The 27,372-nt window shown below is 38.8% G+C and overlaps 1 protein-coding gene across 1 annotated transcript; it reads left to right on the plus strand.

The window, feature by feature from the left end:
• Positions 1-27,154, plus strand: LPL (lipoprotein lipase; the record flags this gene model as incomplete). Its single annotated transcript, XM_081237938.1, has 10 exons — positions 1-28; positions 4,012-4,181; positions 8,025-8,204; positions 9,510-9,621; positions 10,393-10,626; positions 11,826-12,068; positions 14,019-14,139; positions 14,874-15,056; positions 23,357-23,461; positions 25,589-27,154. Coding segments are annotated over 10 exons (1,377 nt in total). The 3' UTR covers positions 25,590-27,154.
• Positions 27,155-27,372: the final 218 nt, after the last annotated feature.

The following is a 27,372-nucleotide window of genomic DNA, read 5'->3' on the forward strand; positions in this document are numbered from 1 at the left end:
ATGTTGGGTGATGACAGCAAAGTAGCAGGTACCACCTGCAAGGGGAGCAGAGATCAGCAAGAGAGTGATTGATTAATAGCTGTACGGAAAGGTGGGAGTCAGCCACTGGGGAAGACTGACAATGGGAAATTTTCACTTTCTTTCAGGCAGTGTATTTTTAGCTCAGCCCTCCTTTTTGGCTTTATTCTGGGAAGAGAAATTGGGCTGCACATTTTACGGCCACTGTTTTAGCAAACCCTTTTTTTCTATAAAAATGAAAAGTAAATCAGCTTGTTAGGTAAGTCAAGCACATTGTCTACATTGGAATATCTGAAAACCTCAATTAATTCACTCAGATAACAGCACTGATTCCCCCCACCCACCCCCCGCCTATTGGTTTTTTTTTTTTTCACTTGTTTTTTGGCATTCTACAGAAGCTGAGTCAATAACTGTGAGCATCAGCCTCAGAGAGGAGGTGAATTACTGATGAAGTTCTTTAGGAGTGTGTGTTTGTGTGTGAGAGAGAGAGAGGAAAGAAAAAGAGAGAAAGGAAGTAGAAACTTCTAAGAGAATTGCATTATAATTGAGCTCTTGTATCTCATGTCTTCATATAATTGTTAATCTTATTTATCTGATAACTGTGAACTGCCTTTAGAGTCTCTTTCCTGGGATGCTCAGGGTTCCTCCTATAATGTACCCTCTATAAATGTATCTTTAAAGTGCTTTGACTTCTCAGCCTAATTTCATTCCTGTGAGCTATTATGCATATTAAGATAGCTCCTTGTCTTTGTTTATACACATAGATTTTTAGCTATCTATTTAGGAATTTAGGGATAAAGATGATATAGTCAAGAAATGCGTTAACTTGTAACTTTCCTGGTGCCCCAAAATCTTTCCCCTTAGTGCTTGATAAGGACAGGTCTGATGGTGTGATGTTACTGATATGATAAGCCAAATTCAGAATAGGGGCCCTTATAAACGATTAAACCTATGCACCTCCCCCCTGACACACACTATTCTAAGGCGGCTTTAATTTCTAAGGGGATCTGGTGAAAGGTTCTTCTCCCCTTAAAGGGCTAAGGGCAGAGTCCCTAATATCATTTCCATGTACGAAAAACAATAATTTTTTTAGCAACAGTTGAGCCAAATCAGTTCATCTGCCAGCCAGGAGCAATCCCAGTGTATATATTAAGTCAACTAAACGTACTCATAATGACCCATAATGAATGGATGACCCATAAATCAGGGTCCATCCTTCTCCCTAACTCTTCCTGGCCTAAGTCAGTTGTGTGAGGGCTGGTGGATGTTTGGAAAGCACACTCATCTTTAGATGCCAAGACATCCTTGAGGGGTTGGAAACACCAGTAGTGTGGAAATACCTGTCAGAACGCCAAAGAGAGGGAAAGACTGACTAAACACCAGTAACATTTATGATTTCATGTAAAGAACAAACACAGAATTGAAAACATCACGTGGCATATAGAGTGGTATTATTTTCTTGTCAAAGGCTTCCTTATGTTTTCTGTAACTTAAAATGAAAAAAAAAATTCCATGAAAAGTGAAACAAAAGTTTCCAAGTACAAATTTGCTTGAGAATGTATGAATTTCCTATCATTTTCCTTTACAAGCGATGTACCCAACAGAAAAGGTTGCTTGTGGGAAACTGGAATCCTGCCTTAACAATTTCAAAGAATATTCTTAGTCATTTCGAAACCACCAGCAACACCAGAGACACCGTGTTGCACAATTCTAGGAAAAAATAGAATAAAAGTGACTGGTATCCTCTGGAGTTATGCAAGGCAATAATCTTAAATATCAGTTTGGCAAATAGGTAGTGGGCAAGATCTGTCTGCCAGATTGTTCAGAGTATTTCTGCTTTAAAAAGCTTGCTGATCGAACATGTTAAAATAAGACTGTTATGAGAGGAAACATGAGTTATTTGATATAGAGCAAATATATAGAGGGTAAAGTTAATTTAGTTTTCAATTTTCTAAAGCACTTTCTAACAGTAAAAGAACATCTTGGGCAGAATCTGAAAGTGGAATCAGATTAAAAATCTATAATTTTTTTCGACCATCAGATAAATTATTAGGCCACCAAAGTGCTTTCTGGTTAGGAAGGAAAAGGAAGACCCACATCTTCAAATGAGTTGAGAGGCAGAGAATATTCTTGATTGATGAATGGATTTCAAGTGAAATTTTACTATATGGAAATGAAAAAAAAGCTTTAAATATCAATAGTCTATCACAGTCTTTTATTTGAATAAATCTTCTTAGAATGTTTAGGTGCTAGAGGTGTGTGTGTGTGTGTGTGTGTGTGTGTGATAGAGAGAGAGAGAGAGAGAGAGAGAGAGAGAGAGATCAACTTGTTGCATAATGAATCACTTGCAAGCAACCACAATATTGTTTAAGGAATTTTGGGAAATAATTAAAAAGGAGAATGCTAGTCAGTCCTCAGAGAATTATAGGATAAGTTTGATTCAAATGCCTGTACTTTCACTGTACTATATCATTCTTATTTTAATTTTTGGTCTGACTTTTGCAATGTTATAAGAAATTATGGATTTTCAACTTTTGTGAAAAGGAAGAAGGTTTAGATTAAGAAATTAGAAGTATTTCTAAGCAACCTTAGTTATTTATCTTTTGAAATGTTTAAATAGCCAAATCTACGCCTGCCAATGCAGGGGATATGGGTTCGTGCCCCGGTCTGGGAGGATCCCACATGCCGCGGAGCGGCTGGGCCCGTGAACCATGGCCGCTGGGCCTGTGCGTCTGGAGCCTGTGCTCTGCAACGGGAGAGGCCACAACAGTGAGAGGCCCGCGTATAGAAAAAAAAAAAAAAAAAAAAAAAAGCCAAATCTAAAATCTATAAGTTACTACCTTCTTGTAGTGAATGGATAGGTTTTTTGACTTCTTTTTTACTTGACCAGAAATTAGATAACTTCCTAATATAACTTCCCTTTGGTGTGCTTGCTTTATAAAAGAGTTTGATTTTATTTGCAATACAATTTACTTAAAGTGTTCACTGTGATATTATATGTACTACCTACAAATACCATATGAAGATTTATCAACATTTAGAAGTGTTGTCCAGAGAGTCAAAAAATAGGCCAACGTTCTCTTTCTCTCCTGACTCACTTTGGGATTAACTATGAAGAACCAAAGTGGATTCTTTCCAAAACCACCTTTGCTATAGTACTTTAGTCAAGGACTTTGTGTGGAAGACTGTAAAGACAAAATTGAGAAAAGAAATACTGGGGGGAAGAATTAACCATAACTCACACATAGCACAGGTATTTCTGAACAACCTGTTAAAGGATTTTTAAAAACATTTTAAAGTGATGCATCTTGCCATGCTGGTGGGAATGATTCCATACAAAGACTTCCCCATGCTTCCAACTTTTCTTCTTGCTAAAATTAAAAAAAGTAATGTTAGTGAAAAGGAAACAACCTTCCTTCAAACAAACCTTATTGTATCATATTTTTTGGGAAGACAATCTTTTGATGTAATCAGAGATTTAAAGAGGGTGAAATCATATATGAAGTAAGTGGAATTATACAACACAAGTGCCCTGAGCCAGTGTTCTCTAGAAGAACTACAACCAAGAGACCTGGGTTCTGGTCCCTACTCTTTCTCCCACCATTGGCAGCATAACCTTGGCTAACTCACTTAAATTCATATTTTGAGAGAAGATTAATTAAGGAATTCCCAAATAGCAGTTCTCTTACTTGAAACTGTATACACCACACACACACATACACCCCTTGACTGAAAAAGAGCTGAAGAAAAGGATGGAAGACACAGGAGAGGTCAATATTACTTAACTCAGTTATTTTAAGGCTGTCTCTGTCAACTTTGAGCACCACTGGAGGATCAGTCATTCTCTTTCAATCCACATTCAGTTTTTTGGGTTTTTTTAAACTTTAGAAACAAAAATAGCATTGGTGGTATTTGCTTGTGAATCTAAAACATATCAGTCCGGCAAGTAAAACAACCCTCTAATTAACCTCTTATCCAATTTTTCCTTTTCAGGAATTACAGGAGGAAAAGATTTTATAGACATCGAAAGTAAATTTGCTCTCAGGACCCCCGAAGACACAGCTGAGGACACTTGCCACCTCATTCCTGGAGTGACAGAATCTGTGGCTAACTGTAACTTTAACCACAGCAGCAAAACCTTTATGGTGCTCCATGGCTGGACGGTAAGAAAGGCTCCATAGGAAGGAGCTGAGTGGCATGAACCAAGCATTCTGATTGGCTTGCCCCAGTTGTTGGAAGCCCAGTGATGGGAACCCAGTGATGGCTTTGCTTTAAACTTGAGTAAAGACAATTCTGGCTCGGGGTGGGGATTGAGGAATCTAAAGCCAAAGGTTCATGGATACTTCCTCTGGATAGTGCCAGCCTTCATTTTACCATGGTACCTAGCTGTGACCTCAAACCAGCCATTCCCCTGGGCCTTTGCTCAAGTATAGAGAAGAATATAGGTTACCATTTAGAGGAGACAATGGAAAACTGGCATGATCCTGATTCATCCAGCACATTGCCAAACTCCTTTCCTAAGGAAGATAACCTGTAAGGGGGAGGAGACGGCTGGAGTGGAGGGAGGAGGTGCTGGTTCTGGTTCTGCTTTGCCATTCTCCAGCTCTGTGATGTGGATCCAGGTACCTCTCATCCCTGGGCCTCGGTTTACTGATCTGTAAAACAATGAGATTAGACTAGACGTCCCTCCGCTTTCAATATTCTCCAATTGTAAACTTTTGGGAGCTTTACTTGAGATGAAAGAGGGCTAGCCAGGGAACTGTCAGCGACATGATAAGAATATGAATAAATATGCTAATTAGTCACTTTATATGGTATAGTTCTTACTTAACTACTTTAGCTTGTTTTCAATATTTTCATTCCTTAGTGAGCAGATGTTACTGTTTATTAAAAAGGACTTATATAAAATTGATGGTTAAAGAGATATTATCTTTCCATTGTGTCAGAGCTTGTGAATAAGGTAATCGACACTAAATTCTCATGAGAATCAGTCCTGATTTCTTTTCCTACATAAGTGCCTTTGTCATTGACAGTGAAGGACAATTGCTATAACTTTTATAGAGATGAAGGCAACTAGTAACAGAATTCACAGGGATGTTTATTTTAATAAAATACATCTATTTACTAGAAGTAACACAGTAAATTACATATCTTATGATAAAATTACATATTCAAATTCCTAACATAGATCTTTTTATATTTTAAGAGGTTTAAATAGGAAAACATATCTTTAATGATTTTAGAAACATTTTAGTTGTATGTAGTCTTGGCTGTTAATACTTTTCAAAAAAGTTTAAGCTTAATAAACATTTATATGACAGAAATAAATTGAATATCTCAGGCATCTCAATCTTATCCCTGAGAGAATTTTATAATTTAAGAATATTTGAAAAACATTTCCTTCTCACATTAAGATGACACGACTCACCTAGTATCAGTAGATAGCACCAATTTCTATCCTTAGCCCTACTGCCCAATAAGCCCACTTATATTCTTCACATCATATGTCCTGACTTTTTTGAGTGCCTGGGCTCAGAGGCTGGGCCACTGGCTGTGGGACTGAGTTTCATCGTACAGAGCTGGTCGGTCTGTGCAATAACTCATCCAGCCGTGCTGGATAACCGATCTCAGCCAGTTCAGTCAACTCCCTGGCTGGTTCAGTGGGACCACCTGGGGCAGGTGGCAAGGAAAGCTTCAAGTTCAGCTGTATGCCTGAGAATCAAAGCTTTTAAAAATTGGTACTGATTTAAGGAAGCACAGAAGAAAAAATTAGGAAATAATACCTTTTCAGAATTGAAGAAGGTGGGTGCTTGTTTTCCACCCCTTTGTTGGGGTTACTTATAACAGTGTCTTATGTTAAATTAAAAAAAGATAGAATTAGATTGGTTGTTAGGCAGTTACTAAAAGTATCAGTCACCGTAGGAGTATGTTGGGTTCCTTGCCCTTTGACAGATTACCTAATTTAGAAACACTGATAGTACAGAAAAACTTAAAATAGGGGCTGAGAGCAAATGAGATTTTCCTGCCGTATCTGAGGTAAGCTGCTCAGTGACTCAAGGGCGTAGGACTAGGGGAAGTGAGGAGGTTCTGCAGCTTTGTTCTGCAGCTTTGACGAACCTGAAAGAATGCTTAGCATGCAGTGTGCACAGGACGCATCCCAGAAGGCAGTCAGACACAGCTGCCCTGGAGCTTGGCCACCTGCTTGTGTTTAAGTCCAGGGTTCTCATTGTGGTGTTGGAGATCCTCACCCCTGGCTGAAAGGAGGAGTGATTAACATTGCATTCTGAAGAAATGACATCATCCTCTCTCAAAAGGCAGCTGCAAAGGGTGGCCAGCCTTCAACCTCTAAGAGAGGAGAAAGGGAGGCAGGACCAATTCCTTAGGGTTTTTTGCTGGGTGGGTATTCCAGCTGGTTCCTCCAAAAACCCAGGCTTGAAGCAGCCTCAATGAGACATGTTCAAAGAAGATTTAAACATGTTCCTAATGAGCTCACATCACCTATGTGCCTTTTCTTTTTTGTTTTCTCCTCATGCTGGAAATAGATTATAGAGCTGGCATTTTATCACTGCAAGTAGATTGGGAACCAAAATGGTCACAAGAAGAAATTTTGGAGGTGGAGAGAAACTTCTGGATCATCTGATTCTGACCCCTTTGTTTTATAGGTAGCCTAGTAAGGTTAATACAGTGCCTGTGTTCACAGAAGTAAACAGTGGAAGAGCTGGGATTGGAACCAAGATCTCCTGAGTCCCAGGCTTGCTTTTTCCTTCCACAGAGCACAATTTGGAGAAAAATGGTGCAGTTAGTGTCAGGAGTGAAGAGAGAGCTCATGTTTTAATGTTTTAGCCTAGAAAGTAGACTAAACAAAATGGAAGCATAGATTTAAAAGAACCCACCATCTAAGATCAAAGTTTTAAATGAAGTCCCTTGGTTTGGGAATTCAAGAGTCTTATTTTTGTCTATTGGCATTACTCTAAGAAGAATATAGGTTTTACAAGCTTCCCCTTATAAGCTGCCTTAAACATGGATTTCAGAATCTTTTCCTGTTGGGTACATAGTTAAGTAACCTCTACTGTGGCTACAGTATGATCTGCTCTCAGGTAATATTAGGGGTGGATAGATTTGCGGATTTAAAGTGGGTTGTTGCTGTGTACAGGCTCCTGGTAGGATGGCATGGAATTTTATCATCTGCAGTTTTTTAATGTGTTTCGATTATTTTAAAGTAAGCATCTTTGCAAAGATGTCCAATGTCTCTTCTTTGATAGCATAAGTCTTTTGATTTTGAATTTGGGGGTTTTTATCAACAAGAAGCAAAGAATTACAGTTGGCAGTCTGCTTATCTCCAAAACAAGACCAATCTAATAATTTGGAAAATGCAATTATTAAGCCTCACTAATTTGCACTGTGATAATCAAGAATTTGAGAGAATTGTGAAAAAGTCTGAACTGAAACTAATCATTTTCTTATGTATTAAGAGACTGCTAAACAAAGTTACCTTCTGTTGGAATAGATTAGTATGTTTAAAACTATTTTTTCATTATCACATCAAATGTTGTACGTAAATGACCCTTTATAAGAATAAAGGGCATTCACATCTCCCAAATTAACTTATTAGCCTAATTGAAATTATTTAAGCTAAATTTCTTTTAAAATTGTCTGTAATTCTGCTGCAAATTTTTAACTTACTCAGATTGATCTTTCCTTTCAATACTATAAATTATTGAAGTTTTACTGAATTTATAAAATATGCTTTTAAAATTGAACGCTTTGGTAAACCTCAATCTGCCATTCCTGAGCTCAACACAGTCCTTCTTTGGGGCACACAAATTTGCCTCAGAAGGGTCAGGCAGAAGACTCTGAATACTCTTGTGGTTTGAGTTTTGTGTCTGAGCCAATGGGCTTCCTGTGGGTTTGTTTCTTTTGTCCATTTAATGTAGGTGTATTGGGCTGACATGTCTATAACAAGTTGTAGGTGGATATTTTAAGAATGCTGGTATCATCCTCTTCAGGTGACAGGAATGTATGAGAGTTGGGTGCCCAAACTCGTGGCTGCCCTGTACAAGAGGGAACCGGACTCCAACGTTATTGTGGTGGACTGGCTGTCACGGGCCCAGCAGCATTATCCTGTGTCTGCGGGGTACACCAAGCTGGTGGGACAGGATGTGGCCAAGTTCATCAACTGGATGGCGGTAAGACTGGGGGAAGGAGCCTTGTATGTCCAAAACAGATCTCTTGGCTACAGCTGAATTAACGACCGGTCGTTGCTCTTTTTCACTTAGATATAGATATTTTCTGGGTCAACTCATATCTTCAGAATAAGCCTGGGCATTATTTTCTGGCTAAAAACATCATGATAAGAATGATAAAGCTATAAAGCCCCTAAGGCGTAGTCCTGCCCTGCCCTGTCCTTTGATATTTTCATGGTGAATGGATTTGCTGAGACCAAGAACTAAGTGGGCAGGACGGGCAAAAGCTTGTTATTTCAGGGCAGAGGGAAGATGTCATGTTCAGCCAAATCCTTCCCTCCCAGTTGGCTGGCACATGGAAATTTTATCCAGGGTTTGACCTGTTAGAATACCAATCTCTTGGACAAAAATATTAATAGTACTTATTCCTTAGTGGGGATTAAGGATCCAGATTTTTGTTGAGGGTTAGGAGAGTGATGGAGATGAACTAGGGAAAAATGGCAGGAAAAGTCTGTAGGATATGAGGTGCTGAGAGTCAGGAATTTTACTCCCTCTGACTCTCTGAGGCCATTCTCTGAAAATCACCTTTGGAAAGTATCTCGGGGTTGAAAGGAAGCTAATACTCTCACAGGACCAAATTATTTAAGTCAGATGCTTGGAGGTAAAAAATAAGCTGTTTATTGGCTGCTCATTAAAAGATAAAAGCTCTTTTCTTGACTGTTTTGCTAACCAGGAGAGTGAATTTGGACAAATCAGATCACCTTCCTGGACCTCAGACTTCTCATCTGTTGAATGAGGAGACTGGACTCAATGTGTCTGTGGTCCCTTCCCCTGTAATATTTTCTGATTTTAAGTCATTGCTTGGCTAACCTTAAAGAATAAAGTGATACAGGGTATTTAGAGTAGAGAATAATGAGTTAAATATATATTTGTATATGTATGTATCTATTCAGTATATATACAAATATCTATATATAAATATACACATATACTTATATTTTCAGATGTATGGAAATTCATGTTTCCATACATTTCTATTTCAGATGTATGGGAAAACTTTCTAATTTAAATATGTTATTAAGAAAAGAGAAAATCTCAACACTATAGTATATGTTCCTCTCATCTGTAACAAGAAATTAAAATAAGTAGAATTAATTTTCAGTATTGCCTATATTTTCAAAACAATATATTTTATTTATTTATTTATTTATTTGGCGGGAATACTATTAAACTTTTATTTCTTTTAGCATTGATATTTTGCAAGGAACTGTAAAATAGCAAACACCTTTTTCTTTTCTTCTTCCAAAGGATGAATTTAATTATCCTCTGGACAATGTGCATCTCTTAGGATACAGCCTTGGAGCCCATGTTGCTGGCATTGCAGGAAGTCTGACCAATAAGAAGGTCAACAGAATTACCGGTAAGAAAGCAGTGCCATTTTTCTTATAACAAAAGACTTGAGATGCCTGTCATGTTCTGAAAGAGAATCAGACTGTTTGTCAAACAACCATATGTGAGTGGTAGTCTTCTGGGTACGCCTGGCCATTTGGTTATTCCACGGGAGGGCTCTTTTTCTGGAGCGAGATAAAATACAGATGCTTGCTCTCATGAGCTTACCGTCTAATGGCAGTAGAAGAGAAATGGTGCAGAGTTAAGTACAGAGAGTCCAGTGGTGTCTCTGAGAAACCCATTTCCCTCCTCCCTCTGCTCTGTGCTTTGATAGTTTATTGCACACACTTATGTCACCTCTCACATCAATACTGGGAAAAATGGAAAAGGAACAACACTAGAGGCCATTTGGAAAAAGGAGTCTTGTCATCTGGGCCAATAGCAATTGGTTGTTTGGCCTGTGTAGAGAGGAAGAAAGAGCCCAGCACTATTTAAAGGTCTTCTAACCAGGCTCAGAAATAATTTATTGATACAAAAGGGAATCAAGTCATCCTGAGTGAAAATTGTTATTTAATGGCTAGTTTGAAAAACTCAAATTTTATTTGAGAAGGAGTTAAGCTGCTTTTATGAATCTCAGTAATTTAAAAATCCAATCACTATAGAACAGGAGGTGCTCATAAGAATCTATGTGGCTGCCATTTACATTCAAATGATGAGCAATGGAATGATAAGGTGATACTGGAGGAGACTAAAACTAATGGGAATTTAAAAATCTCTGAGGACTTTTTGTTTTCCCACTAAGGCCTAGATCCAGCTGGACCTAACTTTGAGTATGCAGAAGCCCCAGGTCGCCTTTCTCCGGATGATGCAGATTTTGTAGATGTCTTGCACACATTCACCAGAGGGTCGCCTGGCCGAAGTATTGGAATCCAGAAACCAGTAGGGCATGTTGACATTTACCCTAATGGAGGCACTTTCCAACCAGGATGTAACATCGCAGAAGCTATCCGTGTGATTGCAGAGAGAGGCCTTGGAGGTAAATATAATTTAGGAGTTAATTAAATGTAAGTTTTCGCCTTAAATCTTACTGACCAAGTGTCCTACCCATTCTCCACAAGTACGTAGTTTGAATACATACATTTAGCACAGATATGCTTTTGAAGAAGTCTGTCACATTTAGCATGACCACCTCAGAGCCTTAGTACTTCCTGTGGTCAGACAGACATTTCATCTTATATTATATTGTAAACTACACTTATATTGTAAACTACTGCACTTGCAGTAATAAAAGGAAAAAAAATGGTGAGGTTTAGACAAGAGAACTGCACTGCCTTTGAAAATGTTATGTGGCCACATGTTAAACTTTGAATACAGTTGCAAAGTAGAGTTATTTTGAATTTTACTAAAAGTAAAGGGCATATTAATTAGTCCAAATTTCTTTTGTCAGCCTTTTAAAGAGATGTACAAATCAGAAACAAATCACCATGCCCTAAGAATAAATATTCCAAATTTGTAAGAAGAAAATACAATTTAATATTAGTTTTTAATATTTACTTTAATAATCATGTCAGCTGTGTTAATTTTATGATTTGTTTTAAGGGACCTTTGCATACCTTGTGGATATTGGGACCTACCTGTAGTCAATATGCTCAGGTGTTTTGGGCATACATTATAGAATTTATAGCATAATGTTACTAACTTCAATTGTTATAAAGCTTATGGTAATACCTGCACGTTTATGACATTGCTGATTATTTCTATAATTCATTTAATGTAAAAATCATTAGCAGTGACACACCCCTCAATTATACATAGTATCAATATCTATGATAAAATACTATTAATTTAACAATTATGCCTGCCCTTTATGATGTAGTTTCTAGAGTTATGTTTCTAGAAGCATTTAGAAGTATTATATGCTTTCAATATAAGAGAAAGTTGTGATAAACTGGGGGAAATCAACTTCTATCTTGGATGTCTCTTATTATAGCTTCATAAACATATTCACAAATGGAGACAGCAAAAACATCAAAAGTTCCCTATAAATTTGCAACTTTGGCACTCTTGGGGGTAGGTGAGAAGCTGCCACCAAGAGTATCTCCTTAAATAGGACCTACAATCAAGGGGGTCATTTTATTCTAACACCACACCTCAACTATTTTAGACATGAAAGACGAAACACTCATTGTGGACTGTCACAGAGTTGAAATGTTCTTTGTGTCTCTTTTTCCTCAGATGTGGACCAGCTAGTGAAGTGCTCCCATGAGCGTTCCATTCATCTCTTCATTGACTCTCTGTTGAATGAAGAAAATCCAAGTAAGGCCTACCGGTGCAATTCCAGGGAAGCCTTTGAAAAAGGGCTCTGCCTGAGTTGCAGAAAGAACCGTTGCAACAACTTGGGCTATGAGGTCAATAAAGTCAGAGCCAAAAGAAGCAGCAAAATGTACCTGAAGACTCGTTCTCAGATGCCCTACAAAGGTAGGCTGGAGACTGTTGTAAATAGGAAAATTGATTTGATCCTATGTTTCTTATCATGCTTGTTGCATCACATGTACTGATTCTGTCCATTGCAACAGAGATGATAAAATGATGTTGCTAAACTCCGATCCCTCACTTGTGTTTCTGTTGGTAGAGAAAGAGTTGTACTAATCCATCTTACTGAAGCTCCTAATTCCCATTGCCAGTAAGGCCCAGGGCACAACTGCACTGCCCTATGCAGCAGCCCTGCTTGCCACCATGCTTTGTACTTGTGACCATTAGCATGGGCCACTGCATTAGCACCAGGCTCCAAGTTAATCTGAAACCACTCATCCAGGGTCAGCAAACTATGGCCCATGGTCCAAATCCAACCCACCACCTGCTTTTGTAAATAAAGTTTTATTAGAATATAGCCACACTAATTCATTTCTGTACTGACTAAGACTGCTTTCATGCCTCCACAGCAGAGCTGGGTAGTTGGGACAGAGACTACTTGGTCCTACAAAGCCTAAAGTATTTACTATCTGGCCCTTTGTAGAAAAAGTTTGCAAACTCCTAAAGTCTGCTTTCAGTAAAGGCAAGAACCACCTGTATTTGAAAATATAACTATTCCTGGGAGGGAAGTCTATACCAAACTTTCTAAGATATTCCCATGAATTTGTTCACAGTTGAATTTCAAACTTGGCAGCTTGTTCAGAGCAAGACCTGCAGGAATGGAAGGGAGACAGGAAGAGGAGATAATCAGATAAATCTAGCGAGAGGGACTAATATCAGAAAGGCTAGTTTATGTGGAGTCCAGGTGGAAGTATGAGGGAAGAGATGGCATTGAAGAACAGTTTCCCAGGGTAAAATATATCTGATAGAGGCACCCATTTTTAAGGTGGCTTGTTAGAATCTAGAGGTGCATTTGGTGGTCCAGAGGTTTGGAGTATCTATAATTCAAAGAAACCTTTTAAGCAATGAGGGAATCCTTAGTTTCCTTGACTTTTCAGAATGGGGAAGTGTGTGTCAGGTATAGAGGACACCATAATCTTCTGAAGAATCGGGCAGGGCTCACTCATCCCCAGCATCCTGCCTCAGTGTTCTCCGGGGACACTTCGGCAGTCAGACTTCCCTTGCTCTGGTCTGTGGTGATGCCTGCAAGGGCTCCATTTAACCCAAACTCGTTCTCTTCATCCTTTACAGCTGTGTTGCAAGCCTGCTGCCTTTCCTATCCTTTAACCTCTCCCACATCCCATCTACTCAGGGGTTTTAGTAGAGATGGGGAGAGTAGGAGGAGGTGTGGAAGTTTAAGTACCTGCTTCTGGAGGCTCTCCCTAATACAGAACACTTCAGGAACTGGCTGTCTTTACAGCCTCACTGGTGATTTAATGAAATAATGTTATTGTGAGCCTATTATTTACTGACTGTGTGCTAGACAGTGGAGAATAGAAGGTACACGTGACCCTCTGAACTGAAGGAGCCTACATACAGGGTAGGGAGTTCAGACATACCCAAGAAACATGAAGAAACACGGTCACATACAGTGACAGTAAAAAATACCAAATATGCTTGTTCCAGATGCTAAGGGACAAAACAGCCAAGGAAAGGTGCAGTTCATAGAGAAAGCTTCATGGGAATTTTGGCCTCTTGGTTTGATCTTCCTAGTACCCCATCAAAGTTGACTACTTTCTGGGTCGGCTTTAGCAATTCAGATACCCCTGGATTCTTCCTATCCACTACAACCACACTTTAATGCAAGGGAGTAGAATTCAAATTCTGAATTTTCTAGTAGTGAGCACTGTACAGACATGAAGAAATCTTTCCAAGCCACACATAATTATAGTCATGTATGAGCACTTCCTGTTGATCGTTAGTAAGATACTGTCTGTCGTTCAGAATTGCCTGCTTATTTGGGTTGTAGTGTTCCATAAATACTGATCATAGGTTGTTCTGCTTTTCTCTCTACAGTCTTCCATTACCAAGTAAAGATACATTTTTCTGGGACTGAGAGTGATACACACACCAACCAGGCCTTTGAGATCTCTCTGTACGGCACTGTGGCCGAGAGTGAGAACATCCCTTTCACCCTGTAAGTAGCCATGGAACATGACCTCCAGCATGTGGGTTTATCATGGCACTACTACCTGCTCTAATCATTGGTCTGAGGAACAGAAGAGGCATAGGACACCTAGAAAAACACATATTTAACAGAAAAAATTTTTTAAAGCTATATGGCAAAAGATGTTCATTGCAGTGGTACATATAGTAGCATAAATTAGAAGCAAAGCAAGTGTCCAAAACTGGGGCAATGGCTAAGTGAATTGTGGTTTAACAAATCAAGAAAATCAATCTAGCCTCTGAAAACTGTAGTTATAGAAAACTAGGTAAAACATAGCAAAAAGTGAAAGGTAAAACATGAAGTGAACAAAGAAAGAATAGAGAATTGTATTATGTACACTATGACTGTAACAAAGGACACGTTCACATATCAATACAAATTGAAAGGGAATATATGAAAATAAAAATAATATCTCTAAATGGTGGACTTATGAACTTTTTTCTCTTAAGAATTCTATTACTTAGTTTATATTGTTAGGATAAAAGCTGGAATACATTAAAGGTCCACATTAGTGTAGATATCATTTAAAATACACTAAATGCCATTGACATGCATCTTGCATATTTTGTTGGACATTTTTTGCATTTGAAAAATATTCCCTGGACAGTAAAGCTATTTATATCTTAGGAGGAAGAAGAAGGAAAAAAAAAACCCAAAAAACCCTTCTTTCCAGAACTAACCAAATATGTTGATTTTTTATTCAGGCCTGAAGTTTCCACAAATAAAACATACTCCTTTCTAATTTACACTGAGGTGGATATTGGAGAATTGCTAATGTTGAAACTCAAATGGATCAGCGATTCATACTTCAGCTGGTCCAACTGGTGGAGCAGCCCCGGCTTTGCTATTGAGAAGATCAGAGTAAAGGCAGGAGAGACTCAAAAAAAGTAATTAAATTTATTTTTCTCCATTCATTTTTTTTAATGGTTATTTTGCTTTAATCTCTAGCCTACAAAGGCAGCTCACATGTTGTTTTTTTTTTCTTTTTTCCTTTAACATCTTTATTGGAGTATAATTGTTTTACAATGTTGTGTTAGTTTCTTCTGTATAACTAAGTGAATCAGCTATATGCATACATATATCCCCATATCCCCTCCCTCTTGTGTCTCCCTCCCACCCTCCTTATCCTACCCCTCTAGGTGGTCACAAAGCACCAAGCTGATCTCCCTGTGCTATGCGGCTGCTTCCCACTAGCTATTTTACATTTGGTAGTATATATATGTTAATGTTACTCTCTCACTTCCTCCCAATTTACCCTTCCCCCTCTGCGTGTCCTCAAGTCCATTCTCTGCGTCTGTGTATTTATTCCTGTCCTGCCCCTAAATGGTTCTTCAGAACCATTTTTTTTCTTTTTTTTTAGATTCCATATATATGTGCTAGCATATGGTATTTGTTTTTCTCTTTCTGACTTACTTTGCTCTGTATGACAGACTCTAGGTCCATCCAACTCACTACAAATAACTCAATTTCGTTTCCTTTTATGGCTGAGTAATATTCCATTGTATATATGTACCATATCTTCTTTATCCATTCATCTGTCAGTGAACACTTAGGTTGCTTTCATGGCCTGGCTATTGTAAATAGTGCTGCAATGAGCATTATGGTACATGACTCTTTTTGAATTATGGCTTTCTCAGGGTATATGCCCAGTAGTGGGACTGCTGGGTCATATAGTACTTCTAGTTTTAGTTTTTTTAAGGAAACTCCGTACTGTTCTACATAATGGCTGTATCAACTTACATTCCCACCAACAGTGCAAGAGTGTTTCCTTTTCTCCACACCCTCTCCAGCAATTACTGTTTGTAGATTTTTTGATGATGGCCATTCTGACCGGTGTGAGGTGAACCTCACTGTAGTTTTGATTTGCATTTCTCTAATGATTAGTGATGTTGAGCATCTTTTCACATGATTGTTGGCAATCTGTATATCTTCTTTGGAGAAATGTCTATTTAGGTCTCCTGCCCACTTTTGGATTGGGTTGTTTGTTTTTTTGATATTGAGCTGCATGAGCTGCTTATACATTTTGGAGATTAATCCTTTGTCAGTTGGTTCGTTTGCAAATATATCCCATTCTGAAGGTTGTCTTTCGGTCTTGTTTACAGTTTCCTTTGCTCTGCAAAAGCTTTTAAGTTTCATTAGGTCCCAATTGTTTATTTTTGTTTTTATTTCCATTTCTCTAGGAGGTGGGTCAAAAAGGATCTTGCTGTGATTTATGTCATGGAGTGTTCTGCCTATGTTTTCTTTTCCTCTAAGAGTTTGATAGTGTCTGGCCTTACATTTAGGTCTCTAATCCATTTTGAGTTTATTTTTGTGTATGGTGTTAGGGAGTGTTCTAATTTCATTCTTTTACATGTAGTTGTCCAGTTGTCCCAGCACCACTTATTGAAGAGGTAGTCTTTCCTTCATTGTATACTCTTGCCTCCTTTATCAAAGATAAGGTGACCGTTTGTGTGCGGGTTTATCTCTGGGCTTTCTATCCTGTTCCATTTATCTATATTTCTGTTTTCATGCCAGTACCATACTGTCTTGATTACTATAGCTTTGTAGTATAGTCTGAAGTCAGGGAGCCTGATTCTTCCAGCTCTGTTTTTCTTTCTCAAGATTGCTTTAGCTATTCAGGGTCTTTTGTGTTTCCATACAAATTGTAAAATTTCTTGTTCTAGTTCTGTGAAAAATGCCACTGGTAATTTGATAGGCATTGCATTGAATCTGTAGATTGCTTTGGGTAGTAGAGTCATTTTCATAATGTTGATTCTTCCAATCCAAGGACATGTTATATCTCTCCATCTGTTTGTATCATCTTTAATTTCTTTCATCAGTGTCTTATAGTTTTCTGCAGACAGGTCTTTTGTCTCCTTAGGCAGGTTTATTCCTACGTAGTTTATTCTTTTTGTTGCAGTGGTAAATGGGAGTGTTTCCTTAATTTCTCTTTCAGATTTTTCATCATTAGTGTATAGGAATGCAAGAGATTTCTGTGCATTAATTTTGTATACTGCTACTCTACCAAATTCAGTGATTAGCTCTAGTAGTACTCTGGTAGCATCTTTAGAATTCTCTATGTGTAGTATCATGTCATCTGCAAACAGTGACAGTTTCACATCTTCTTTTCTGATTTAAATTCCTTTTATTTCTTTTTCTTCTCTGATTGCTGTGGCTAAAACTTCCAAAACTAGGTTGAGTAATAGTGGTGAGAGTGGGCAACCTTGTCTTGTTCCTGATCTTAGAGGAAATGGTTTCAGTTTTTCACCATTGAGAATGATGTTAGCTGTGGTTTGTCATATATGGCCTTTATTATGTTGAGGTAAGTTCCCTCTAAGCCTACTTTCTGGAGGGTTTTTATCATAAATGAGTATTGAATTTTGTCAAAAGCTTATTCTGCATCTATTGAGTTGATCATGTGGTTTTTATTCTTCAATTTGTTAATATGGTGTATCACATTGATAGGCATATATTGAAGAATCCTTGCATTCCTGGGAAAAACCCCAGTTGATCATGGTGTATGATCCTTTTAATGTGCTATTGGATTTTGTTTGCTAGTATTTTGTTGAGGATTTTTGCATCTATGTTGATCAGATATATTGGCCTGTAGTTTTCTTTTTTTGTGACATCTTTGTGTGGTTTTGGTATCAGCTTTGGTGGCCTCGTAGAATGAGTTTGGGAGTTTTCCTCCCTCGGCTATATTTTGGAAGAATTTGAGAAGGATAGATGTTAGCTCTTCTCTAAATATTTGATAGAATTTACCTGTGAAGCCATCTGGTCCTGGGGTTTTGATTGTTGGCAGATTTTTAATCACAGTTTCGATTTCAGTGCTTGTGATTGGTCTGTTTATATTTTCTATTTCTTCCTGGTTCAGTCTCAGAAGGTTGTGCTTTTCTAAGAAATTGTCCATTTCTTTCTGGTTGTCCATTTTATTGGCATATTGTTGCCTGTAGTAATCTCTCATATCCTTTGTATTTCTGCAGTGTCAGTTGTTACTTCTCCCTTTCCATTTCTAATTCTGTTGGTTTGAGTTTTCTCCCTTTTTTTCTTGATAAGTCTGGCTAATGGTTTAACAATTTTGCTTACCTTCTCAAAGGACCAGCTTTTAGTTTTATTGATCTTTGCTAGTGTTTCCTTCATTTCTTTTTCATCTATTTCTGATCTGATCTTTATGATTTCTTTCCTTCTGCTAACCTTGGGGTTTTTTGTTCTTCTTTCTCTAATTGCTTTAGGTGTAAGGTTAGGTTGTTTATTTGAGATGTTTCTTGTTTCTTGAGATAGGATTGTATTGCTATAAACTTCCCTCTTAGAACTGCTTTTGCTGCATCCCATTGGTTTTGGGTCGTCTTGTTTTCATTGTCATTTGTTTCTAGGTATTTTTTAATTTCCTCTTTGATTTCTTCAGTGATCTCTTGGTTATTTAGTAGCATATTGTTTAGCCTCCATGTGTTTGTAATTTTTAATTTTTTTCCTGTAATTGATATCTAGTCTCATAGTGTTGTGGTTAGAAAAGATACTTGATATGGTTTCAATTTTCTTAAATATACCATGGCTTGATTTTTGACCCAAAATGTGGTCTATCTTGGAGAATGTTCCATGAGCACTTGATAAGAAAGTGTATTCTGTTGTTTTTGGATAGAATGTCCTATAAATATAAATTAAGAATATCTTGCTTAATGTGTCATTTAAATCTTGTGTTTCCTTATTTATTTTCATTTTGGATGATTAGCCCATTGGTGAAAGTGCGGTGTTAAAAGTCCCCTACTATTATTGTGTTACTGTCGATTTCTCCTTTCATGGTTTTTAGCATTTGCCTTATGTTTTATGGTGCTCCTATGTTGGGTGCATAAATATTTATAATTGTTACATCTTCTTCTTGGATTAACCCCTTGATCATTATGTAGTGTACTTCTTTGTCTCTTGTAATAGTCTTTGGTATAAAGTCTATTTTGTCTGATATGAGAATTGCTACTCCAGCTTTCTTTTGATTTCCATTTGCATGGAATATCTTTTTCCATCCTCTCACTTTCAGTCTGTATGTGTCCCTACGTCTGAAGTGGGTGTCTTATAGACAGCATGTATACGGGCTTTGTTTTTGTATCCATTCAACCAATCTTTGTCTTTTAGTTGGAACATTTAATCCATTTATGTGTAAGGTAATTATCGATATGTATGTTCCTATTACCATTTTCTTAATTGTTTTGGGTTTGTTATTGTAGGTCTTTTTCTTCTCTTCTGTTTCCTGCCTAGAGAAGTTCCTTTAACATTTGTCGTAAAGCTGGCTTGGTGGTGCTGAATTCTCTTAACTTGTGCTTATCTGTAAAGGTTTTAATTTCTCTGTCAAATCTGAATGATATCTTTGCTGTGTAGAGTAATCTTGGTTGTAGGATTTTCCCTTTCATCACTTTAAGTATGTCCTGCCACTCCCTTCTGGCTTGCAGAGTTTCTGCTGAAAAATCACCTGTTAACCTTATGCGGATTGCCTTGTATGTTAACACTAACCCTTGCTGCTTTTAATATATTTTTTTGTATTTAGTTTTTGATGGTTTCATTAATATGTGTCTCGGTGTGTTTCTCTTTGGGTTTATTGTGTATGGTACTCTCTGTGCTTCCTGGACTTGATTGACTATTTCCTTTCCCATGTTAGGGAAGTTTTCAAGCATAATCTCTTCAAATATTTTCTCAGCCCCTTTCTTTTTCTCTTCTTCTTCTTGACCCCTATAATTCAAATGTTGGTGCATTTAATGTTGTCCCAGAGGTCTTTGAGACTGTCCTCAATTCTTTTCATTGTTTTTTCTTTATTCTGCTCTCTGGCAGTTATTTCCACCATTTTATCTTCCAGCTCACTTATCCGTTCTTCTGCCTCAGTTATTCTGCTATTGATTCCTTCTAGAGTATTTTTAATTTTATTTATTTATTTATTTATGGCTGTGTTGGGTCTTCGTTTCTGTGTGAGGTCTTTCTCTAGTTGCGGCAAGTGGGGGCCACTCTTCATTGCCGTGCTTGGGCCTCTCACTATTGCGGTCTCTCTTGTTGCAGAGCACAGGCTCTAGATGTGCAGGCTCAGTAATTGTGGCTCACGGACCTAGTTGCTCTGCGGCATGTGGGATCCTCCCAGACCAGGGCTCGAACCCGTGTCCCCTGCATTAGCAGGCAGATTCTCAACCACTGTGCCACCAGGGAAGCCCTAGAGTATTTTTAATTTCAGTAATTGTGTGGTTCATCACTCTTTGCTCTTTAGTTCTTCTAGATCCTTGTTAAATGTTTCTTGTATTTTTTCCATCCTGTTTCCAAGATTTTGGATCATCTTTACTATCATTACTCTGAATTCTTTTTCAGGTAGATTGCCTATTTCATCTTCATTTATTTGGTCTTATAGGTTTTTACCTTGCTCCTTTGTCTGTAACATATTTTTTTGTGTCATTTCTTTTTTTTTTTTTTCTCTTTTTGATGGGTGGTGCTGTATTCCTGTCTTACTGGTTGTTTGGCCTGAGACGTCCAGCACTGGAGTTTGCAGGCAGTTAGATAGAGCCGGGTCTTGTTGCTGAGATGAGGACATCCGGGAGGCCTCACTCCAATCAGTATTCCTTGGGGTCTGAGGTTCTCTGTTAATCCAGCAGTTTGGACTTGGAGCTCCCACCATAGGAGCTCGGGCCTGACCTCAAGCCTGGGAACCAAGATCTCACAAGCTTTGTGGCGTGGTTAAAAAAAAAAAAAAGAAATCAGAAAGAAAAACAACAGCAGTACCATATCAAAGGATAAAAACAAAATAAAATTAGAAAGATAAAAAATATATTAGGAAAAATAAAACTATAATTGAAACAACGGCAACAAGGTAAAATAAAACCACACAGAAAAAAAAAAAGCCTTGGCTATGGGGGTAGAATTTAGGCAGGGGGTGGAACTTAGGCAGGGGTGGGGTTTGGGGTAGGGCGGTACCTAGGCAGGTGGGGGACTGACGCTTGAGCGTGGGGCGGGACCTAGGCGGGGTAACGTTCAAGCGTGGGGCGGGGCCTCTGCCTAGGACTTTTGCAGAAGGGGAGAGGCAGCACGTTGGAAGGAGGGCCTCTGGAGTGTGGGGTTCTGGAGTTTGGAGGTAAGGCCCTGAGTGAGCGTGTGTGGGTGGGGTTTAGGCTGAGCATGTTGGAGGGGGTCTCGGAGTGTAGAGGTGGGGCCCTGGTTGGGGGTGTAGGGGTGGGCTCGGGTTCTGTGTGGCAGGAGGGAGGCTCCAAGGGCAGAGGATTAGGCCCGCAAGCCCAACAGGCTTCCCAGTGCCTAAGTGGACAGGGAAAGCACTGGCTACATTCCCTTCCGTTCCTTCACGTCCCACGACCACCGTCTCTCGCAGGGTCTCCCCCACCCCACTGGACCCCTAACCGTGGGTGGGTCCGCTGGTGTAGGAACTCCTCCCCTCCGCCAGCCGCCTTTGCTTTTGCTCCCCCTTCTCACCCTCCCACTCCCTCAGGGCCAGCATGGCTGGAGGGGGCCTTGGTGGGTAGCGGATCAGGCCCGGGATCTCAGCCGGTTCCTCGGGGTCCAAGTGGGCAGGGGAAACCTGGCCACGCTCCCTTTTGATCCTCTGCCCCCCCGTGGTTCCCGCATTTCCCCCTTCCAGCGTGGGATCCCTTCCCCTCCCCCAGCCGCCCCTCAGGGGCGCCAGTCCCATCCCGCCTCCACTTCTCACCCCTTCACTCCCCCCATTCTCTGTGTCCTACCTGGTCGCTGGGGATTCCTCCTATCCCCTTACATGTCCGTGGTCCCCCACCGGTGCCTGGTAGGTGCCCTAGGTGTGAGGAGACGCGATTTCTGCGTCCTCCTAGTACGCCATCTTGACTCCACCCCATTCGACTCTGCCCCTCTCCATTCATTTTCATTCACTCTAATGTTATTACCTAGAAATAGTATTTATGGAGCCTCCAATGTTCAGGTGAAACTTTAGTAAGCTTTGTCTTTAAAACTACATTACCTAGATAATTACACCTATCATTTTTTAGGAGTGTTATTTTATTGTCATACTAGGGAAGTAATGGTATCTCTGCATTTCATGGAAAGAAAACCTAAACTCTGAATTGCCACAGTCATTGAGTGAGAGTTGAGATTAGAAGTCAAGAATCTCAGCTTCTCATTTAGCACTGATTCTTGCAAGCACAGAACAGTTATGCAGAGGACCTCAGAGATGCCACTTGGACATTCAAAGATTAAAACTAACCTCTTCAAGAAGGACAAGATTCCAAGATAATCTCATCCTCTCTTCCCAACCCCACTCCACATAGATAAAATGAATTGCATAGAGAGCCCCATAAGATTTAAAAGTTTTATACTAAATGTACAGGGATTTTGCAAACTGTAGTGTACTATTATTGTAAATAAAATGACTCTTTAAATTAGGATTGATAAGGAATTCTCTGGTGGTCCAGTGGTTAGGACTCAGTGCTTTCACTGTGGAGGGCCTGGGTTCAATCCCTGGCTGGGGAACTAAGATCCCCTAAGCCACGAGGCATGGCCAATGAATGAATGAGTGAATAAATAAATAAGGGTTGATAATGTATTTCTCTTTTGTCATTTTCTTTTATAACCAAAGAGGGGGAAAAGATGTTGTGAATGGAGAGGCCATACAGAGTATTTGTTTTCCCAGCAGGGCCAGTTGAAGGCTAGTTTGTGAATTCCCTAATGCAGACACTAAAAAGAGGTAAAATTGATCTTGTATCATTTTTTGGTGAAAATCTTGTGATTTTAAGCCTGCTCCAGGCTGTCTGTGTGCCTGTCTGTACTGATGAACTAGCTGTACTGCCGGACAGTGGGTTAAGCCCTCAGATAACCCTCTGATTTGGATGTGTTGCTGACCTGAATGGCCTGAATATAAACAGGTAATTATTGGAAATATCAAAATAATCAGAACGATTATGTAGGATTCAAACAGCGCTGACTGAACCATTTATGTTTTATTTTTTTAAATTTTTTTGGTACGCGGGCCTCTCCCGTTGCGGAGCACAGGCTCCGGACGTGCAGGCTCAGCGGCCATGGCTCATGGGCCCAGCTGCTCCGCGGCATATGGGATCTTCCTGGACCGGGGCACGAACCCGTGTCCCCTGCATCGGCAGGCGGACTCTAAACCACTGCACCACCAGGGAAGCCCTGAACCATTTATTTTTGAACAGTCATTTTTATTGTTCCAATATGGTGTGTTCACGTCCATTTTCTTCCACAGGGTGATCTTCTGTTCCAGGGAGAAAATGTCTCATCTGCAGAAAGGAAAGTCACCTGTGATATTTGTGAAATGCCATGACAAGTCTCTGAATAGAAAATCTGGCTGGTGAGCATCATGGGCTAAGGCTCTCTGGGTATCTTGAACTTGCTCTCTGAAGGATGTTGCTTCATGCATTACCCTTCACCCCTGAACTAAAGGCTTGGACTGAGCCTTGTGATCAGAGCCTTCAGGTGGCCTTTCTCAGGCCTCCTGCATACACATTAGACCAGTGCATTTGCATTTGGCATACTTCCTCTATTTTCTTTTTCTTTCTGTCAGCTCTGACCTTCACCCCAGGTGCACTTTTTAGATTTTATTTTACATCTTGAACTACCACAAAATCTTCACTTCTGCTTTTTCCTGTACTGCCCCATTTACAGACCCTGTGTGCAGTGAATACAACACAAGTTAGAAGCCGTGATTGCGGCTGTGGGTGCAGCTCCTCCCAGGATGTACCCAGGGGAGCAAAACATCAGCTGCAGCCCGAGTCCTTGATTCTCCAAGTGCCAGCAGATTCCAGGACAGAGAGCCAAAGGGGGCAGCCACCAAGCATCCATCTCAAAACCCCCGAAGACAGAAAGCTAGTGGACTTAGAGTTTAGGAGATGGTTCTCTTTTCCATCTCAAAACAACTGCCTGGCTCTTTTCTACCTGACCTTTAAGGCTAATCCACATGGCAGCTGTCAGCTGAATCATGCCAGAGTGTCAGTACTAAGTAGAGACTGAACATGTGACCTTCCCCATCCCCTCCTGAATTCCCAAAGTGTGCCACTTTCATTCCTCCACTCATTCCCCTGCCAGAAGCCAAGTGCCGAAGGCTTATAGGTATAAAGGGGGAAAGCTTAGATCATATCATAGAAGCCAGTGACAAAAGAAACAATGGGAAATGTTGGTCACAACATCATCTGGAAATAGAAAAGCCAATTGCTTTCAGTTTGTCTTCTCCCGGTTACATTTATAGACCAAAGTACAGAATAAGAATTTTCTAATCAAAAAAAGCATATTAAAGACCCTAATGTGGAATATCTCTATTATTTTTAATTTCCATTTTATAAGATAGTTTATCCATGGATAATTATGGATTTTGAATAGATTAGAAAAAATAGGCAAAAAGATAATAAAATCATTATAACTATCACCCAGGGACAACCCCCAATTAACATTTTAATTTATATCCTTTCAGACTTTCTCTATGCACATGTAATATTTACATTCTTTTATTTTTTTACATAATGGCATTATGACATATGTACTTTGAGTGACAAGATGAAGCCATCTGGATTGAAAACATTAATGTAAGAGCACTCAAGATAAACTTGAAATGGAGAATAGTTACTGGTATTGAGCCAGGGAGAATAACTGAATTTTTGTCTAAGTGGAGACTTCTACTAAGAGCTTCATTGCTTTGTTTTTCCTCATCACAAATCTGAGGCAATTTCACACTTGCTTTAACTCTTTGAAAGGAACTCCTATATGAAGTTTTATACATTGCTTTTACATTACCTATAAACATACACAAACACACCTCTGCATACATTCTCTCCAAATCATCCACAACTCTAAATATATAATGTGAATTTAAAAACAAAACTCGAAAAATTAGGAAATAACTCCAGCTGTTTATAAAGAATTTCTGGTCATATTGGTCATATTATTTATATAAGTTATAAGACTTTATCTGAGATAGTTATGATACATTCCTCATTTGATTATAAGACTACTGGAACAACAGATATTTAGAGAGCTTTTTTTTTTTTTTACATCTGATCTTTATCTAGGAGGTAATTATGAATCAGACTAATAACCGTCTGCAGTTTGTCACCTCTGTGACTAAATTAATCAATCAAATAAAAGCTTCTCTTTCTGATATAACTCTTTAGAACTCTCAAGAAAAGAAAAAAATAGGTATTTTATTTAACAAGTTTTAGAAGTAAGCAATCTTCCTAAATTTTGAAATCATTTGGTTCAGTCTTCTGAAAATGATACTCCTTATCAGGACATGGCTAAGTAAATATTAGAGTGTCCTTTATTCTTATGAGCCTGCCACTTCCTCTGATTCAGTTTATTCTCACAACCTTTGTTCTGAACTTCCAGGTGACTACTTTTTCACCATGAAGGTAGTGGGGGGAGGGGAGGAGGGTTATAAAACACTAAGCAGGTAATAAATTGCCATTCTTCCTCTGTTTTCTCTCAGAAACTGGGCAAATCTACAGAAGAAAGAACAGCCTATGAATTCTATGAAGAATGAAGTAACTTTTACAAAAGACGCCCAGTGCTTTGGGTGGTTAAAGGTGGATTTTCCTGAGTATTAATCCCAGCTCTATAGCCTTGTTAGTTATTTTAGGAGACAGTCTCAAATACTGAAAAGTGGCTAATTCAATTTGATGAGTAGAGTGGCCAAATAGCACATCTTTCAACATTAAAAATAGCAGATATGAAAAGCACTGCCTTCTGTCCTTTGAGAAAGAAATAAGAATTGTTTGGGCTCATGGTAAAATAATCAGACCTCTTCATATAGTAAGTTTAGCCATAGCCTAAAATTGATTAGAACCTCACATTTTAATTGGAATTCTGTATTTTCTAGACTGATAACCTTTTCAAAGTTTTCTCCAAGTCTAAATATAGAAAGTGATTTTTTGTGGCATGAGTTGGACCCATTTACTTATCAGTCAAAATACCTGCTTTCTTGGAATTATTCTCCTCTTGCCATTGGGATGTAGCCCAGGAGTTAACCAGGAACTAGTGACTTGGAGAGAGGAATGGAGAATAGAGTTGATAAAGCACGAACGCTTTAAATACTCCCTGTGGTTGGTTGCATCATAAATAAGTTACAAATTAAAAGACATATAATATTGAGATCAATTAAATCTTAATAGGCTTTACTGTTTATTGCTTAGTCTTTCCCCTTCCTTTTCTTGCTTTGTCTCAAGATTATATTTTAACAAATTTCCCTGGATAGGCGTTTAAAATGAGCCTGTTATCATCCGCTGACACATAATTTTAACTACAGAGAAAGAAAGTGAAACAATAATTTTATTATCAGATTTTCAAAATTATATTCATTGATTTGAAGTCCTTTAATATACGATGGTTACTATTTAATTTTAGGCTTATTTCAGCCATGCTTCAGTCAGACTTTGAGCATGTCTCTTTCTTCCCTAATTTTGATAAGAAAATATGTGCTCAAGGTCAAATTTTGCGTCATGCAAACTCTTACAAATTTTAGACAAAGATTGTTTTTACTAAGTAAAGAAATAGAAGAATTACAGGATATATTCATAGGCAGTGCTTAAAACCATCGTGGGCAGTTAAAAGGATCCTCCATTGTTATAATCACATGGAATATCGTGAGAGTTGTTGTTGTTTTTAACAACTAGTCAAGAGTGAGTGAACAATTATTTATAAACTAGATCTCATATTTTCAGAATGCTTTTCTATATATTATTATAAAATGATAAAGAAGTCAAATATCTCAGAGGCTATTGCTGGGAATCCAAACTGTGAATGTGTGTGGGTGTCTGAACACATATTCACGTATGAAGCCCCACATGTATGATTATTTCTCAGCGTGGCTTGGAAAGTAAATGATCAAGAGATGTATTGGAACATAATGGAGTAGTAATTGTTCCAGTGGTGCCAGCACTTAAGCCCTTCATCTGAGAAATATGGTTTTGCCTGTACAAAATAGGACAAATGTTGTGATTGACATCAGCCAGCTTGGAATGAATTCTCTCTAAAAATAAAATGTTGTGCGACATGTTGTTGGCATCACCCTTTATTGTTAATTCATTAATTCTCTGGATTTGGGTTTTGAGCAAGGGTGCATCAACTTAAGAAAATATGAATCAAATCAGTGTATGCCCCTGGGAACTCTGGCTTCTACAGACTTCACTATATATATCAGCAATGCTTTGGCTTTAAATGTTATTTATTAGCTGTAAATATATGTGTGTATGTGTAAAGGGAGTTTGTACATAT

The sequence above is a fragment of the Mesoplodon bidens genome (genome assembly GCF_964165515.1).
Source record: "Mesoplodon bidens genome assembly, chromosome: 6".
Taxonomy (NCBI): Eukaryota; Metazoa; Chordata; class Mammalia; order Artiodactyla; family Ziphiidae; genus Mesoplodon; species Mesoplodon bidens.